The 14,078-nt window shown below is 38.7% G+C and overlaps 2 protein-coding genes across 2 annotated transcripts; both read left to right on the top strand.

Moving 5' to 3' along the window:
• Positions 1–4,871: 4,871 nt before the first annotated feature.
• On the top strand, positions 4,872–5,825 carry LOC101682011 (olfactory receptor 5AP2). The gene has a single exon (XM_004777563.2). It carries the CDS (start codon positions 4,872–4,874, stop codon positions 5,823–5,825), a length of 954 nt encoding a protein of 317 aa, XP_004777620.2.
• Positions 5,826–11,813: 5,988 nt separating this feature from the next.
• On the top strand, positions 11,814–12,752 carry LOC101677385 (olfactory receptor 1020-like). Its single transcript, XM_004777640.1, has one exon. It carries the CDS (start codon positions 11,814–11,816, stop codon positions 12,750–12,752), a length of 939 nt encoding a protein of 312 aa, XP_004777697.1.
• The last annotated feature ends 1,326 nt before the right edge of the window (positions 12,753–14,078 follow it).

Raw genomic sequence — 14,078 nt, 5'->3', positions numbered from 1 at the left:
CACCTCCATGGAGATCTTTCTGAAATGCTAGGCATCTGTTATTAAATAGTAGTTCTCAATTAAGGAGTGATATTGTTTGCTAAGTTAGACCCCTAATATCTCTACTGATATTTAGATGCATTCTTTTCTCAGCAACCAGCACCACCCCCAGAGAAGCAGACCCAGTGGGAGATGGATATGCAGATCCGGACAGGCTCTCAAAGGAGTGGATCCTGCCTGTCCACACTGATGAGGGCGATCTTCTTTACTTTGCTGATGCACATGCTAATGTCTTCCTGGGGCACTCTCACAGACACATCTAAAAACAGTGTTTTATTAGCTCTCTGGGCATCCCTTAGCTCAGTCAAGTTGGCATGTAAAATTACCCATCAGGAGTACCACAGATATTCCTCCCAATTAATCAGTCTTGTCCAGAGGATGTCAGAGAAGTCATTAGTCATTATTGTGGTTGATGTGTTCTTTGTATTTAACAGAAGGATGTTTTTCACAAACTCTTTGCTACTTTTGGGCTGTGGTAACACAAAATGGTCAGCAGTGCACATTCTGGAGTGAGAAAAAATCATGTTCGAGTCCCAGGTCGAGTGTATTAGCTATTTAGACAAGTGACTTCTCAAGGCCCTAGTTTACTTGTCTTTGGTGAAGGTGCTTAACAGCAGTCTGAAAATGCATCTGTTTAGGAGGACACACAGCAAATAGTACACACTCAGTTAATCTACTAGTTGCTATTATTGCTTAGCCTTACTCTCTTCTAATTATGACCTGGGAGATGACCATCTGGTTGTAATTCATATTAATATACAAGCTCCTCTAAAGGGGAGGTCCCATCTTTACAAGTTAGTGTGGTATCTATTAGTTAATTTTAAAGCTTGTTGCCTGCCTCCTTGGGCTTTATGGTTCCATGGTTCTTTTTATTTTTTTAGATATCTTTATTTATTTATTTGACAGAGAGAGAAAGAGATATCAAAGTAGGCAGAGAGACAGGCAGAGAGAGGGAGAAGCAGGCTCCCTGCTGAGCAGAGAGCCCAATGCGGGACTCGACCCCAGGACCCTGGGATCATGACCTGAGCTGAAGGCAGACATTTAACCAACTGAGCCACCGAGGCAGCCCCTAGAATTCCATAGTTCTTCACAAAAGTTCATTGCAAGCTGTCAGTGAGTTATCTTTTATGACACCAAGTTTATATTCTAATATCTGGTGTGAATTCTCAGTGCTCCATGAAGATCACATTGTACCCTAATTTCTGATGGTTCCCATCTTGGTGGCAGGGAGATAGAGCATCATCTGGTGCTTCCTTCAATGACACTCAAGCTAGGATTAGAAATGAGTTCTCTTCTTATTCTGAAGATAGTTGAGATTTCCCACTCTATAGCTACCTCTGTGCATTTCTTCCAATCAGACTCCCCACCATGATCCAGGGAGCATAATTTCTTAGATATATACAAAGTCCTTCCAGAAGGTGGAGGTAGAGCTAACCTGCTATTTTGTGGATTCTTTCAATGCTCTTAAGGGAATCAGACCACCACCTGTTAGGGGAGACATAAGAGGGATGTTTAGTGAGGGCTAGAAATATGGAACTGGAAATTCATTTTCCACTGGTCCCCCTAGAGCAAAGGAGCGACATGTGAAGAGGACAGAAGATTTCCTTAGCTTCAGGGGGAAAAACAAGTAGATTAAAATGAGATGACATCAGGGATGCAGTCCCCAGGCATTAAAGAACAAGCAATATATCCTATTTAAGATACTTCAGAATGCTTACTTCAGAGTCTGGTCCAGAGACTCTACAATTGGAAATAATTGCAAACAATATTACAGCTGCACTGCAGTGATGTATTCCATATTTTAAAATGTATTATACTCTGGTATAACAAATTAGGATTTTTATTTTCAAGGAGAAGTAAGAAAGAAGGCAAAGTAATTCTCTTTTGAGAGGGAAGGTGTGAAGGGTTTTAGTGATCTCTGTAGTGGGTGATGCCTTAAATCCATTCCAGTATCTTCTTCTTGATGTGGGAGAATTGATGAATGCCTTCTCTGAGAAGAAGGTTTGATTTGTTTTGTTTTGTTTTTGGTGAGTTTAAACATTGGACAGAAACGAGCAAAAGTACCAAAAAGAAGTCAAGCGGTCAAGAAAGGTCAGGAAAAAATATAAATTGTTCTGCCCAAGTAACTTACTGATCTGAAGAAAAATCCTCAAGGCTGCACCTTTTTCCAACTACCTATATACCCAAAGCACCAGGAGCACTGAGAAGGTAAGAAGGTATGTTAACTAAGTTCTGCTTTTCTTGCGATAATATTTGTAAGTCATTAAGAGAAATATAAGCAGTAATAAATAATATGATTTGAAGGCCTTTTTAAATGCTAGAAATTCTCAGATCTCACTATTGTTTTCAGAAACTCCTAGGAATTGAAAACTTTTGTTAAGAATCTCTGGACTGATGACCGCAAAATCTCAGCAAGGAGGTTATGGGGAGGGTGTATTTTCCAGGGGAGAGTACAGATGGTAGCATGCAATTCGTAGCAGCAGGTGCAAAACAAGTGGTATTTTGCTAATAATGCAAATAATGAATGCGAGTTCTAAGAAAGACAATTGTCAGCTACTGCAACTGAATTTTCTCTCTAGGAGATATACATTTTTTTTTCTTTCTGTAACTAAATGTATTCTAGTATATTAATGAAGCCCTAATAATTATAATAGCAATTGTTCTGTGTATTAGTGCTCACATTTGTTATTGATGGGGCCATTCTTAATAATCTCAAATGCTAAGAGAATGAGAATTGCATTAGTTGGGTATAAATTAGATTCCATTAGGTTAATTCTGTAACTCTAGGAGAGTCACAGATCTTTTATAGCTCCAATTTCTCATGTGAAAAATGAGGATTATAATACTGCCTGTCTCACAGGATTTAAATAAAATATTGCAGGAAAAGTACTTTACACAGTGCCTGTAGAGCACAGGGAATGCGCAACATACTTTAGTACTTAATTCATCATTACCTTTCTTTGTGTCTCTAGCGCACGCGTACACACACACACACACACGCACGCACGTGCAATGTGTACTGCATTTCATTTATTTATTTTTCACTATTGCTGATAGAATAGTCCTCTCTCAGGGAAAGTTTCTGATTGAAGATGAGAGAAAACGATCCATTTCTTCTTTTTATTTCCTTCTGGGGGTGGTCTTCTTTGAAATTCAGACAACAAGATTATTCCAAGGAAGAGGGCTTGGGCTGTACATCTGTCCTATGAAACAGGAAGACGGGGCAATGCAGTATTGAGGAACCACCATAACTTGGCCTCAAACCCAGGATTGTTCTAGTCCCAAATTCACCATTCTTGACTAATAGCCAAGAAAACCCTACACTTCACTGACCTCATCTAACAAAAGATAATATTATTAATACTTGTAGGGTAATGGCTGCTTATCTCCCGCAGGGATTTGCCGCACAGCTAGGGTAAGATAATGGGTGCACCGATACTTTGAAAGCATTCCAGTACTCTATCACAATGGCGGGTTTGATGACTGGTGAGGATATGGAGTCTCTATCCTCTTGGAAACCAGCTGGAGCAGAGCAGGGATAGGCACTTCTGAGTATGGTAGTGTCTATGAGAATGGAATCAGTTTCTTGCCACTCTTCTCCCCAACGGGGCTCAAGATCCATGATCTCCAGAGTTAGCACAGAGTAACATTGGGTTACTTTGGTCCCATGTTTTAATTTTAGACAGTATCAAATAACTTCCTGTTGTGAATGTTAAAGGATTTAACATTGGGCTATGACTGGACAGCTAACCCAGGACAGTATTATCTACTGTTCAATAATCTGAGGTTGTGGAAGGGGTAGAGGGTTAGGTTTGAAGTGGGGAAGAATTCCACTGGAGCTGTTGACTTGGAAGCTCTATGCTGGGTTTTCTTTTTTCCTTCCCCTCCCCCTTCTTACTTTTGTCTTGTATTTGGCTTTTTTACACTTTGCGTGGGGTGAATCTAATTTTCATTTAGATGACCTGGCAGTGCGTTACTCCCCCAGTTCAGCCTCGTGACTGGGAGATGCCATGTGCTGCTGCTGCTGTTTTCTGGGTCTGATATAATCCTGTGAATCTGAGTGTTAAGTAGAGTTCTCATTGCTGTGGCTTATTCTATTCCTTTCACCTCATTCCTGCAATCACATTCTCTAAATATTGGAGGGAATTATTCAACGCTCTCAATATTTAACCAACAATTTATCCCCTCCTGTAGATGCTGATACTGGGAAATTCCAGCAAGGTTGCAATCGTGCTAGTTGCATGCAAATTTCCTCTGTTTCTTTCCTTGGAATATCAGTTTTTAAAGATACCCCCATCCCCAGAAGATTCAACTCTTTTCTTCTTGTTTGGTACTTTTGACTAATTTTACTAACTTTTGCTATTTTTTACTTATTCCATTAATACTGTGGAGGAACAGGCAGAAGCTTGAATTCATTTGCCATCTTTCTCCAGAATACACACACACACACACACACACACACACACACACACTTACCCACCCCTAGAAGGCATACATTAATATATCAACTAATATGCTAATATATATCAACAAATTTATTTGTCATAAATAATGAAGCGAAATACATCTTAAAGATAAGTTCCTATAATTATCCAATAAATGTCAATGCTAGAAGTGCTCTTACTTATTAAGTCACTCATCTCAAGGTTATTAGTTAGTGGACAGTACACCTAGAACTTAGCACAGTCTTTTGATATCTTTTAACTTGACATCATGTCCAAAACACTTGTAGAATGTCTATGTATATATGTCAATAAAAGATGTTTATGGCTCTATCATGTATTAATCTGACCAAATTGCCATGTTTCCCCTTCTTTTGTATTGCAGCTGTAATGATAAGATATATGAAGGAGGTCCGAGGCAGAAATCAAACAGAAGTGACAGAATTTATCCTCTTAGGACTCTCGGACAATTCAGATCTACAAATTGTCCTCTTTGTATTGTTTCTGTTAATCTATATGGCGACCATGGTGGGTAATTTGGGGATGATTGTGTTAATTAAGATTGATCCCTGTCTCCACACCCCCATGTACTTTTTTCTCAGCAGCCTGTCTTTTGTTGATGCCTCTTACTCTTCTTCCGTCACTCCTAAGATGCTGGTGAACCTTTTGGCGGAGAATAAAGCCATTTCTTTTAATGGATGCGCTGCCCAGTTCTACTTCTTCGGCTCCTTCTTGGGGACTGAATGCTTTCTGTTGGCCATGATGGCATATGATCGCTATGCAGCCATTTGGAACCCTCTGCTGTATTCGGTTCTCATGTCTGGGAAAATTTGTGTTTTGCTAGTAGCTACCTCTTTCCTAGCAGGCTTTGGGAATGCAGCCATACACACAGGAATGACTTTCAGATTGTCCTTTTGTGGCTCTAACAGGATCAACCATTTCTACTGTGACACCCCACCCCTGCTCAAACTCTCTTGCTCTGCCACTCGCATCAATGGCATTGTGATCATGGCTTTCTCCAGTTTTAATGTCATCAGTTGTGTTATGATTGTTCTCATTTCCTACCTGTGTATCCTCATTGCCATTTTGAGGATGCCTTCTTTAGAAAGCAGGCACAAAGCCTTCTCCACCTGTGCCTCCCACCTCATGGCTGTCACCATATTCTTTGGGACGATTCTCTTCATGTATTTGCGCCCTACATCTAGCTATTCAATGGAACAGGACAAGATTATATCAGTCTTTTATACAGTGGTGATCCCTATGCTAAACCCCCTCATCTACAGTTTGAAAAATAAGGATGTGAAAGATGCCTTAAAGAAGATCTTACAGAAACACATACTGTAAAGCCACGTTACATATCATCCTGTTATGCAGAAGAAAATATGCTTTCATATTAATTTTATTGTCTGGTTGCTTAAGCTGTGTGTGTGTGTGTGTGTGTGTGTGTGTGTATGTGTGTGTGTGCGTGTATGTGTTAAAGTAGATTGCTTAAAATGGTGTATACTTCTGAATCTTCTGGTGTCTTAAATGTGTATCCATGGGCCCACCTGATGAATAAACATAATGGGGAGGTCGGTGGTTGGTAAAGTATCAAAATTCTTGGTTTTGGCTGACCTGGTTTAAGTTCTAATTTCAATATTTAGCTTTTCTTGAGAAAAAAAAATATAGTCTTCGGGATCTGAGCAAACAGGTTCTGAGATGGATACCTGTATGCATGCAGGAAATGTAGTGGAGAATGTTCCCAGGAATCCTACCTAGACAGCTAGAAGGGAATGAGGGAAGCAGGGCTGAGTTGATAGATATTGAACAGTGATGAAGTTGCAGTTGAGTAGTCATCCCATTCCACATCCTATCCCATTCCAAGAGGATCCTCCAGAGATACCCCCAATTGTGGGAAAAAATATAAGGTGTTTGTACCTTCAAAATGACCAGTTTTGGAAGTGGCTCACTCCCTTGGGCATGGTAATTTCTTTCAGCAGAAGCAATTCCCAGAATGGAATTCAACTGTGAAGTGTCAGTGGCCGCTCGGAAGCTGAGAAAATAAATGTTTCAATCCTGAAAGGCAAATCTGGATGGTATGCCACAGCATCCCTCATAAATAATAACACTACTCTACTCACCTGGAGGTCAAGAATGCCAAAAAGATACAAAAAGGAGTCTTATCAGGGGTTATAATATATTATGTGTGTTCTACTGATTTTGTAAATTAACTGGAATATTATGAGGGTAGTGATCAATGTACTTTAACTTTTAATCTTTCGTGTACTTTTCAGAGTGTCACATAATTTTCAATAAACATTTACTGAAAATAAATTATCTATCTATTGCTCGCTGTAGTGGGATGGGGGTTGTCAATGTGGGAGGAATGGGGAAACCATGTTCTTCATTGAGATAGCATGTCAAAGGAGGCCTGATGATGTGGAATCAGGTAAATGTCTACTCCCTATTTCTTTCCATCCCTCTATCCACTGCAGACCTTGAGGAAGAACACCAGTGCTTCTCATGCTCCACGTAAGAACACCTCTTTCCCCCACCAAATTGGTTAAAGACCAAAAAAGTTGTGTGAAGTCATATTGTCCGCTCTGAATGTTTCCATCACCTTATAACTTCCACCTTTAACTGTTTTTTTAAATATTTTTCTTAAATATTATTTATTTGAGAGAGATAAAAGTGGTGGGAGAGCAGAGAAGAAGTGTGAGAGGGAGGAGCAAATGCTCTACTGAGCAGAAAGCCAGACCTGGGGCTCAATCCCAGGACCCTGCGATCATGACCTGAGTCAGAGGCAGATGCTTAACTAACTGAACCATGCAGGCACCGCTCCACTTTCAACTGTTAATCAAGGTTTCTCTCAAAGGCATTCAAAATTGTATCATGCTTGATATCTTTCTTCATGTTCCCTTTTACTCTAAAGGGTATAGTATATAGTATCTGTTTTTTCGCTGCTTCTTATTCACAAACCTAAGAAAAGTGGCACTTGATCAATATTCATCATAACTCATTACCCAACTGAAATTCTGTGGTCCATCAAATAATGACTCATTCTAAATCACCTGCAATTCCATGGTTCTACTTTTTCTCATTCTGCTCATCTGATTAAATTCCAACTTAGGGAAACTTAATTGTTTTTTTTTGTTCTGTCCTACGCCGAAGCTGCTTAGTACAATTAGAGAAAAGCTCTCAGCATGCCACTGGCTATTGCTGATCTTGTGTCACACTTCTTCCTCCAAAATAAAAACAATTAAATAAGATTATCCCCATCTTACCATCTATAATCTTCATACACATACTTTTGTTCCCATTTATCATATGGACAATGTGTCCCTTGCTTCTTTCACACCTCTGGAGCTCCCCACGAATTTTAGTTCTGAAATCATATCTCTACTCTCTCCAAGCACCAGCTTCTCAAACTCTACTGTAGTATTCTCATCTGTAAATAAACATCATCTAATATCACCCTTCTTAATAATTTCTTTGGCTGAAAGTCCCGTCCAGCCATTGACCTATTTTTCTGCTCTATTTCCAATGAATCTTTCAAAAGAGCTACCCCTCATCTTTATCCTTATTTTCTCAAACCCCATTACATGTTTCAGTAATATTTCTCTGCCACTTCTCCAATCTTGTCATGGACACATGAGAGTTTAACATTGTTGCCTCTAAAGACTGCTCTTCTATCATACTTGTACTTGGTATCTCAAGAGGATTTCCCATCATTAGTTTCTTCAACTATCCCCCAAAACACACATTTTAAGATTTCTATGTCACTTCAGTCTTCTGATTTTCCTTCTTTTTCTGCTGCCACTTTTCCCCAGGTGACTGTGATAGCTTTTCCTCCTCCTCCTCAGGCTATTTTCCAAATCTTGGAGCCAAAGGTTTAATCCTATATTCTTAGTTCATGGTACTTAGTTCATGGTACTTTGGTTCTCCATCTGTACCCACTTCTTAGGTGATCTGAGAGCTCTGCAATGATTCCAAAATCCACATGTCTAACCCTGACTTCTTCCTTGGGTTCCGGATTCATACATTGAATTGACAACCTAGTTTATAGGGACTCTGGACACTTGAAAGGATTATAAAATTAGCTTCCTCCACTTAGTTATCATACTCAAACATCTATCGAATGATCGTACCTTTTGTACTATGAGGGTGGTCTGTATCTTAGCATCACCCCTGTGTGTTATTGACCTTAAAATATCCCTTTTCACATTGTGTTATAAATTGTATCTTTTGCCATATACCCCAGTTTGTGTTTAAAATAAGACAATGGACACCCTTTATATCTTTACCCATCACCCATTCAGAGATTATTCATAAATATACAAAACCCTGCATACATTTAATGTCTGTAATTGTTGCATTTGGACATACACATACTTCAATAAAACTGGTGAACTACTAATGGAAAAACCAGCATATAACCTGTACTGGAGATTTAGCAGGTAAAAAATCAAAATTTCTGATCTCCCGAAACTTCTTCCCATCTCCTTATATTTGAGTGAAGACTTGACTGTCTATACCAAATATGCTTGTGTGTGTATAGAGCTGTTAGATGTGTGTGTGTGTGTGTGTGTGTGTGTGTTTGGCGTGGGTAGAGTTGTGTTTTGAAGAATGGTAAAGCAGGCAATAGAATAGGGAATGGTAGCATCAGACACAGGCTTTCTGTGGAAATGACGGTTGAGAAGGACTGACTAAAGATAGTATCCTCTGACTGTCTGTGGAAGTGCATTCCAGGTATAGTTATAGTAAATATAAAGGCCCTGAGGCAAGATCTTCCCTGGTTTGTTAAAAGAATAGTAAGAAGGCAACAAACATGTGGGTTAACATGAACAAATGAAAAAAGGAAAGGAATTGCAATCAAGGTGTTTGGGAAGGAGTGACTGATCAAATAAGTGTGGTAGTTCATGAATAGGCTTTGGACTTTACCTTTCCCTATCATCCTGCAATAGCCATCCAACCCCAACTCCAGAATGCAAGCTGCATGAAGTAATAAACGAGATCTATGCTTTGGCTACTTGACTAGTACCAAGGATAGTTGTATGCTCCATAACACAAGACTAGTAAATCATTTGTTGAACTAATCAGTTAATGCACTGAGAGCCATATTCTAGTAGAAATGAATAAGAATCACATTTTAATGGAATTCTGAAGTTTGGGAGCAGGATCTCATCAATCTCATACATTTAATTCAATGTTATGCTCAATGGAATCTCAAGACCATGAAATTGTTTTTGTACTTCCCTAAATGCCTGTTACTCTCCAGGGTGTAAGTGGTTCACTGGGGAGAAAATAGTTCAATTACCTCAGTGGAAAATAAATGCATGTTTTAATTTTGGAATAACACATTTCAAGCTTTAGATTTTTAGTGTTTTGCAGAGACAAAATCTCAAGAGGATCATCACAGACTTAATAAGGCTGACTGTTTCAGATTCAGAAGCAGCATTTGCTACTCTTTGTTGAATTAATTAACCATGTCTTAATTCTGTCATACTTAGATCTCTTCTACCACTTCCATTTTTGTTGCATTATAAGACAGAAATCTTGTGTTCTTCCAAAAAGCAATAAAATAAAACTAAACTAATAACCACTATAGGTGAATATTAAGAACAAAGGTAAGAAGATTTAATTGATCTCGAAGTGTTCATATATAGAAAGTTTCCAAGAGGACTAAAAACGTATAAAGTAATTAAAGATCTCCATTAGGATATGTCTGAAACACTAAATTTAAGGTTCCTAACTAAACTGGATTTTTGTCTTTATATGACAGGGATTTAGGATCACTAATAAAAAATGAGAATTTTATAGAATATTCAGCATATACAGACATACATACATGAATGTATATATACATGTATATCTATGTGTGTATATATGTGTGTGTATATATATATATACACACACATATATATACATATACATATACACATACACGTATGTGTCTGTGTGCAAAACAGGGGAATTTACTGAACTTTTTGTAGCAAGAATGCCATATATAATACAAGTATGTTTGTATATATATGCATAAAGTTGAGCTCTACAAAATTTTAAAATTGGTTATTTTACAGGGTAAGTTTTTAGCTAATTTTGAATATAGATCCACTAAAAATCTATTGCAGTAATCTAGGTGAAAGATAATGTTGGCTTGATTTTTAGTAGGAATGGAGGTGGTAGGACGTGGTTGATACAGATATTTTGAAGGTAGAGCCAACATAATTATCTGATAGACTGGTTATATAGTGTGTAAGAAAGAGAAGAGATCAAATTCTTCAATATTTATCTATTTATTTAATTTCATCTGGGCAAATGAAAGTATAGAGTTGTAATTAACTTGAGATAAGGAATGCTGTGTTTGGTGCAAATTAGGGTCGTGCATGAGGAATTCAGCTTTGAGTCATGCTGAAATGTTGTTTGATATTAATATGAAGATGTGAGTAAGTGGTTGAATTTTAAGTCTGGAATTTGTAAAAACGTTCAGGGCGGGAGATATAAATTTAGGAGTTTTAGGTATATAGATGGTAATTAAATTTACAAAATCAAATAATCACCAAGGTAGAGTGTAAAGAGGAAAAGGAGAAAGATTAAGGACTGAGCTACTCTAACCTTAACAGTCAGAGAGAAGAGGAGGAGTAAGCAGAGACTGAGAAGGAGGGACCCACATAGTAGGAGGAAAACTCAGAGTCTGGTTTCTGGGAAGATAAGAAAAGAAAATCTTTCAAGGAATAGTTAAGAAATCAACTCTGTCGAATGTTATTGATAGATCAAAAAGATGAGGAATGAGAACTGACCACAGGATTTGGCAATGTAAAGATTCCTGATGCCTTAGACAAGAGACATTTTGTGGAATGACAGGTTGCAAACCTGATCAGAGTGGCCTTGAGAGAAAACAGGTAGAGCAGAACTGCATACAGCAAGGGTATTCAACTGTATTGTATGTTTAATTGCCAAGACGGGTGCGAGGAATTGGATCGTAGGAAGTAAAGGCTGTAGGACAAAGGGAGGAGGAGAGAAAAGTTGGGAGGTCAGATAGGATATAGACCGATAGGGTCAATCATCAAAGACTTCACACACACACACACACACACACACACACACACACACACACACATTAATTTTAAATAAATAAAATGGGTTACGGAGTTTGCTTAAGGAATTTCTTTCCGCCTCCATAAGAAAATTAAGAGATTTAATACACATATTCTCAGGGCATTCAAAGAGCTAATCTTACTTATAGCAGTGATGAAACTATGTCACTTTCCTGGCATTTTTTTCTTTGTCCAATTCATTCCTTTGGTTTCTTTTTTATCCTAGCAAAAAAATCATCCATTCTGAGACAAAGATATGAACAACCATACAACAGTGACTGAATTTATTCTTGTGGGATTTGGGGATCATCCAGAACTACAGTGCCTTCTTTTTATGGTGTTTCTAGTCATCTACATGATCACCGTGTTTGGAAATCTTGGCATGATCCTATTAATCAAGATTGACTCACGCCTCCACACTCCAATGTACTTTTTCCTCAGTAACTTGTCCCTTGTTGACTTCTGTTATTCTTCCGTCATTACCCCTAATATGCTAGTGAATTTCTGGGTGGAGAACCCAGTCATTTCGTTTAGCGGATGTGCCACTCAATTCTTCTTTTTTGGTTCCTTTGCTGGCATTGAGGGCTTTCTGTTGGCTGTGATGGCCTATGACCGTTATGTGGCCATCTGCAAGCCTCTTCTTTACACTGTTACTATGTCCCCTCATCTTATTGTCCTTCTGGTGTTGGTCACATATCTTGCAGGCTTTCTGAATGCTGCCATTCACACTGGCTTCACCTTTCAGTTGTCTTTCTGCCACTCAAATGTCATCAACCATTTTTTCTGTGACACTCCACCCCTCCTGAAACTCTCTTGTTCTGATACACATGTTAATGAAGTAGTCATTTTTGCTTTTGCCAGTTTTAATGAACTGAGCTGCCTCCTGATTATTCTCATTTCTTATCTGTACATTCTTGTTGCCATCTTGAGGATCCATTCTGCTGAAGGAAGGCACAAAGCCTTCTCCACCTGCGCTTCACACCTGATGGTGGTCACTATCTTCTTTGGCACCATTCTGTTCATGTATCTGCGCCCCAGCACCAGCTATGCAATGGACCAAGACAAAGTGGTATCTGTGTTTTATACAGTGATTATCCCCATGTTAAATCCTCTCATCTATAGTTTGAGAAACAAGGAGGTCAAAACTTCCTTAGGTAAAATTTTTAAAACAACCTCTTTTTACTTCTGTGCTTAGAATTAGGAAAAGAATGGGATTTTAGGACTCCGGCGGAAACATAGAAATGACCAAATCCATCTCCGTTCACCCTGGGTCTACTTCACTGCATCATGAGTTTTGTTATTGTTGTTTTTGATAGTGGAGATGGACCAAGCATCTTGGCATCCTGGGGAATGTGGTGACCCTGTGTAAATCCCACTAATTCCAAAAAACATATAGGCTTGAAAATAATTGATCACATTTTAACTCCCTGTTCAGAGGCATGAGACACAGTATAAAAAGTGGATCAGAATACAGGAGGAAAGATGGCTCCATGATTGAATTGTGGTATATATAAACTGCTAGAGGACAGGTGATATGGAGTAGGCTGACACAGAGGACCCAAATAGGACTTAGAGACTTCTTATCCTCAGTGAACCAGGAAATAAAATCAGAACTTAATCCTGACAGAGGTGCTGAAGTTAAGCATTTCTTCTCTTTCTTTCTTTCTTTTTTGGATTTATTAATTTATTTTGAGAAATAGAGAGACACACACACACACAGAGAGAGAGAGAGAGAGAGAGAAGGAGCAGGAGGGACAGAGGGAGAAGAGAGAATCTCAAGCAGACTCCATGCTGAGCATGGAGCCAACATGGGGCTCAATTTCATGACCGTATGATCATGACCTGAGTTGAAACCAAGAGTGGGACACTTAACTGACTGCACCACCTAGGTGCCCCCCATGTCAAGCATTTCTAACCCAGACAAGTAATCTGGATCCCTGAGGGAACAAGTGATAAGGGAATTATAAGCAGGGATCAAAGAACAAGAACACTAAGGATCTATATAGCAGAGGTCTCTGATCTTAGAAAAGAGGTATACCTTATAAATCCTGTAGGTAAAGTGTCATGTTGTTTGATTTTTGAATGGGTAAACAGTTTAAGCTTAAAGAGCTACAGCAAGATAGATAGACTTTGCCTCGTGCCTTAGCAAACAATCATACCTATCTGTTTTAACACTGGCAACAATTTCATTGGGATATATTTAAAGCTCTCAGTTGGTTTGACTGGTATTTTCTTCACTGGGATATTTCCACAGTAGGACTGGATTTTCTTTACAGTGATGACTGACATGTAAACAGGAAGTGTTTCAAACTGTTTGGAACTGGGTAAAGTATACTAAGTGTTGTATAAGCATTTCTTCTCTTTCTTTCTTTCTTTTTTGGATTTATTAATTTATTTTGAGAAATAGAGAGACACAGAGAGAGAGAGAGAGAGAGAGAGAAGGAGCAGGAGGGACAGAGGGAGAAGAAGAGACCTGTTGTACCAATTTGCTGTGGAAAGACTGTGATCACAATAGAAAAGT

The sequence above is a fragment of the Mustela putorius genome, unplaced genomic scaffold, assembly GCF_011764305.1.
Source record: "Mustela putorius furo isolate JIRA1106 unplaced genomic scaffold, ASM1176430v1.1 tig00000127_pilon_pilon_pilon, whole genome shotgun sequence".
Lineage (NCBI taxonomy): Eukaryota > Metazoa > Chordata > Mammalia > Carnivora > Mustelidae > Mustela > Mustela putorius.
The sequence above is the reverse complement of the archived record's forward strand: the minus strand, read 5'-3'. Positions and strand labels throughout refer to the sequence as shown.